Source organism: Ursus maritimus, unplaced genomic scaffold (assembly GCF_017311325.1).
Source record: "Ursus maritimus isolate PB19 unplaced genomic scaffold, ASM1731132v1 scaffold_13, whole genome shotgun sequence".
In the NCBI taxonomy this organism is placed as follows: Eukaryota; Metazoa; Chordata; class Mammalia; order Carnivora; family Ursidae; genus Ursus; species Ursus maritimus.
This window is the reverse complement of record NW_024423675.1, coordinates 45,634,201-45,639,087: the sequence shown is the minus strand read 5'-3', so window position 1 is coordinate 45,639,087 and position 4,887 is coordinate 45,634,201. Positions and strand designations below refer to the sequence as shown.

The 4,887-nt window shown below is 45.2% G+C and overlaps 2 protein-coding genes across 4 annotated transcripts in view; both read left to right on the top strand.

Annotated features, from left to right (window-relative positions):
- LOC121099748 (cbp/p300-interacting transactivator 2) overlaps window positions 1-2,428 on the top strand; it is a 6,031-nt gene extending 3,603 nt beyond the window's left edge. The window contains exons 1-2 of one of the 2 annotated variants that reach the window (XM_040627858.1): window positions 20-269; window positions 736-2,428. In XM_040627858.1, coding sequence (XP_040483792.1) covers window positions 744-1,565 — 822 coding nt within the window. In that variant the 5' untranslated portion in view covers window positions 20-269; window positions 736-743 and the 3' untranslated portion in view covers window positions 1,566-2,428. Of the gene's footprint in view, window positions 1-19; window positions 270-735 lie in introns of those variants that run through there. The other variant, XM_040627857.1, reaches the window with a different exon arrangement.
- The window catches only part of CITED2 (Cbp/p300 interacting transactivator with Glu/Asp rich carboxy-terminal domain 2), a 4,032-nt gene extending 1,604 nt beyond the window's left edge, over window positions 1-2,428 (top strand). The window contains exon 3 of one of the 2 annotated variants that reach the window (XM_040627860.1): window positions 1,592-2,428. The gene's annotated coding sequence lies outside the window, so the exon portion shown is untranslated. The remainder of the gene's footprint in view (window positions 1-1,591) is intronic. The other variant, XM_040627859.1, reaches the window with a different exon arrangement.
- Window positions 2,429-4,887: the final 2,459 nt, after the last annotated feature.

Sequence of the window (4,887 nt, the reverse complement as noted above, 5' to 3'; positions counted from 1 at the left end):
CCTTATATTAACTGTGGCCAAAGCCCTAAGAAACACAGCTCATTGTTGGCAGCTGCCCGGCGGTCTTACCGAGCTGTGAGGGCAGCAGGGGGGAAATAAAAGGGAACGGCTCCGATTCTGCCCCAGCGGCCACTGCAAGACCTCGGTGCCGACATCGCGACAGCGAGCGCCCTGCACACCAGGAAGGCCCCCTCTATGTGCTGCTGAGCCGGTCCTGGACCCGACGATCCCGCCCTCGGTCTTCGGAGCAGAAATCGCAAAGACGGAAGGTAAGCGCGGCGGGCGAAGCTGGCTGGGGCGCCTGCCAGCCCAGTCCTCCGAGGGCTGGGTTTGCCCGGAGGAAGAGCGTGAGGCGGAGCTGGGGAATAACAACAGGATGTGCAACAACAGGATGAGGAGGGCTGATTTAATGCCTGAAGTTCGCGGCAGGGCTACGGGGCACTTCCTTTATTAGGCGACTTCGGGGAGCAGAGGCGGGTGTGGGCTCGGGTCCGCCCGCCCGATCGCAGGGGAAGGGGCTGTTTGTTCAGCGCCCAGCTCTGTTGTGGGTGGCAGGTCCGCCGTGGTGGCGAGTCCGGGTACACAGGCTACTAGTAGGATCCCGGGGAGAGCGAGTGATTTCGCAGCCGACGTGCGTCCGGGGAGCCTAGGGGGCAGAGGCGAGAAAAAGTGGGGTGCGCCGTGGTGGGCTGCACGTGTGGCGCGGGTCTTACCGTCTGCCCTTTTCACTTTCAGGACTGGAAATGGCAGACCATATGATGGCCATGAACCACGGGCGCTTCCCCGACGGCACCAACGGGCTGCACCACCACCCTGCCCATCGCATGGGCATGGGGCAGTTCCCAAGCCCCCATCACCACCAGCAGCAGCAGCCCCAACACGCCTTCAACGCCCTAATGGGCGAGCACATACACTACGGCGCGGGCAACATGAATGCCACGAGCGGCATCAGGCATGCGATGGGGCCGGGGACTGTGAACGGCGGGCACCCCCCGAGCGCGCTGGCCCCCGCGGCCAGGTTTAACAACTCCCAGTTCATGGGCCCCCCCGTGGCCAGCCAGGGAGGCTCCCTGCCGGCCAGCATGCAGCTGCAGAAGCTCAACAACCAGTATTTCAACCATCACCCCTACCCCCACAACCACTACATGCCGGATTTGCACCCTGCTGCAGGCCACCAGATGAACGGGACAAACCAGCACTTCCGAGATTGCAACCCCAAGCACAGCGGCGGCAGCAGTACCCCCGGCGGCTCAGGCGGCAGCAGCACCCCTGGCGGCTCCGGCGGCACCTCGGGTGGCGGCGCGGGCAGCGGCAACAGCGGCGGCAACAGCGGCGGCGGCAGCGGCAGCAACATGCCCGCCTCCGTGGCCCACGTCCCTGCTGCAATGCTGCCGCCCAATGTCATAGACACTGATTTCATCGACGAGGAAGTGCTTATGTCCTTAGTGATAGAAATGGGTTTGGACCGCATCAAGGAGCTGCCCGAACTCTGGCTGGGGCAAAACGAGTTTGATTTTATGACGGACTTCGTGTGCAAACAGCAGCCCAGCAGAGTAAGCTGTTGACTTGATCGAAACCCCGGCGAAAAGAAATCAAACCCTCCCCCCCGCCCCAACTTCGGTGTGAATTAAAAAACATTCCCTTAGACACAGTATCTCACTTTTCAGATCTTGAAAGGTTTGAGAACTTGGAAACAAAGTAAACTATAAACTTGTACAAATTGGTTCAAAAAAAATTGCTGCCACTTTTTTTTTTTCTGTTTTTGTTTCGTTTTTGTAGCCTTGACATTCACCTCCCTTATGTAGTTGAAATATGTAGCTAACTTGGTCTTTTTTGTTGTTTGTTTTTACTCCTTATTTCCTCACTTTCTCCAGTGCTCAACTGTTAGATATTAATCTTGGCAAACTGCTTAATCTTGTGGATTTTGTAGATGGTTTCAAATGACTGAACTGCATTCAGATTTACGAGTGAAAGGAAAAATTGCATTAGTTGGTTGCATGAACTTTGAAGGGCAGATATTACTGCACAAACTCTGCCATCTCGCTTCATTTTTTTAACTATGCATTGAGTACAGACTAATTTAATATGCTAAACTGGAAGATTAAACAGATGTGGGCCAAACCGTTCTGGATCAGGAAAAGTCATACTGTTCACTTTCAAGTTGGCTGTCCCCCTCCCCCATATGTACAGACAATAATAGGGTGTGGAATGTCGTCAGTGGCAAACATTTCACAGATTTTTATTTTGTTTCTGTCTTCAACATTTTTGACACTGTGCTAATAGTTATATTCAGTACATGAAAAGATACTACTGTGTTGAAAGCTTTTTAGGAAATTTTGACAGTATTTTTGTACAAAACATTTTTTTGAAAAAATACTTGTTAATTTATTCTATTTTAATTTGCCAATGTCAATAAAAAGTTAAGAAATACTTGCTTTCTAGAAGTCATTTGGGGGGATGGTGGTTGCTTTCGGTGGCTTTTTTTCCCTCTTTAAGTTGAACACTTTATTGATGAGAGTAAGCATTCCAAAGGATAAATTACAGGACACTAAAACAGGTCATGATGAGCTTAAGTGGAGAGCAGGATTTAACATAATTGGCATAATGCTTCATTGTTATCATTGTAACATGCCTCTTGGTGTGGTTTAATCAGAAGCTGCAAAGTTGTCAAAGAGCATTTTTTTTCTTAATTGCCATCATTTTCAAGTGTACTCCAGAGTGGGGAAGGTTTGTAACACTACATATCATAAATATTTTTTTCACAGTGTGGGAGGGGGAAAACCAAGTGTTTCTGGTTATACCTGATTCAACTACGTAAATGAAGGTAGATCAGGATAATACACTGGGAGACTGATGAGGATGGCATTGAACATAAATCTACCTTTATCTCTAGTGACGAATTTTATTTCTCAGCAAAAGTACTAAGGAGAGGCACACATTTTCTAGCTTAATCTCTGAAATAGCTTCTGACTGGTTTATAGTCCTAAGAGGAAGAGGGGGCAGAATTCCACCTTGAGGCTTTCTATTTTGTTCTATAATACTTAAAATTTACACAGGGAGGTTGATTCAAAGGTCAAATTACAGTCTTCACAAGATGTTCCCTCTCAAGCATGCCCTGTTTTCCAGAATTCTAACCTTTATCTGTTATAGGCAAGGGGTGTAAAGGACATAAGGATAAGATTGTTTTAATTCTACCTAAGCGTGTTATCAAGAAGACATAATTAATGGTTAAGTAGGTGTCGAGTTTTGCCTTATATAATCAAGTAAAAGAAAAAGTCATATTGTTAAATTCTCAAGTTACCCAGTTTGAAGATGGAATTTTGTTTTCCCTTTCATGTTTTCCTAGCTTATAAGAGCAATACATCTACATTCAAGAAAGAATACAGTCTTTTATATTTGACCCACTGGAGAAGTAAAGAAATAGAGGTGGAGGAAAATCTCACAAATAATACTTTAAAAGAGCATTTCATTTAGACTCTCAGATTCTAATCTTAAATCCCATATTTCATAATAAAAATAAAGAAGGAAACAGAAGTGTTAAATTACCGTGAGTCTGGTGTAAAGGCTGGTTTCAGAATAATTCAGATCACCTACATTCTATAATTCTATTTCCAAGTCAAGCCATTAAAATTAAGATGCACACTCCACTGGGCTCTTTATACCTCTATAATTGACACTTCCTTATTTAAAATGATGTTCTAAATAAATAATTTATCTGAAAATACAAAATCATTCGAAACTCTTCACCCCATTTTTAAAAACTCATCCAGATTTCCCACATTAATAGTTCGAGCTGAAGTTTTCTTCAGCTAAAATATGTCAATACCAAATCTGCAATCAGCAGTAAATCTTCCTGGCTAAGCATTTTTGCAGTAAGTTTTTCTTTTCTTTTTTTTTTTTTTCCAGAGGCTCAAGTGAAAAAATATGTTTGCATACATATTAATACAGCCATTCGTGTTCTTTTTCACTTGTGCCAGGAAAAAAGGAAAGCTGTTGGAGGCATTGTTTTTTTTGCATAAAGAAAGACGCAAAAGAATAGTCCTGCCACCACCCTTCACCATTTATTCTGCCAGGAAATAAGCCACAACACCTGCTCTGTCCCTAAATTCCTCCTGCTGCTCTAACACCGGAACACGTATGTGGAGATGCAGAGCCCAAGTAACTATTATTAGATGAGCCCGTCTCTGCCAGGACAGAGGACTCAAACAGAGGAGCTGGTTTTTAAAAGCACAATTTCTCCTCAGTGCAAATACAGACCTCCCCCACCCCCATTCATTTGAATGATCTCTGTTTCATGAAAACTCGTTCTTGATCAACAATTGAGCAGCTTCTATGTGATATCGGCAGGTCTCTTAAGCAGAGGAAAAATAACTCCTTGTTTGAACAACCTGATTAATGAAACCTGTACAGTGACCTAGATCACCGGGCTACTGGCGGACATTTGCAAAACCTTTTGTGGTCTTGCTTCCTACCAAGTTGCTTATAGCATATGGGGAAATTTGACCTCTGTACCTTGGCTGTTTTTCAAAAAGTTCTAATATGGGTACAAGAGAGCTTCTGTTCTTTAAGCTTTGCCCACAAATAGACACTCCACGCTTGATTTTCAAGATGAGATCAATGATAAGCAAGAACATCATAGAAACATGTCAGAAAAATAACACATTGATTAAAAACTCGTCCCTCTGCCTTGTGGCTGCTAAAATCCTGGTGGCAGTATTTTTGCTGGAGCTGATAAAGGTGTTACAAGTATGGATGGGTCTTTGAAGGACAGTTACCTAATCACCACTGTTTATGGGGTGCTAGGCTAGAGCACTCGTACCAGAAGGCTGACATCTATTGTGAAGTTTATGGTCTCCGTGACTTTTACTACTGTAAACGCCTGAGATG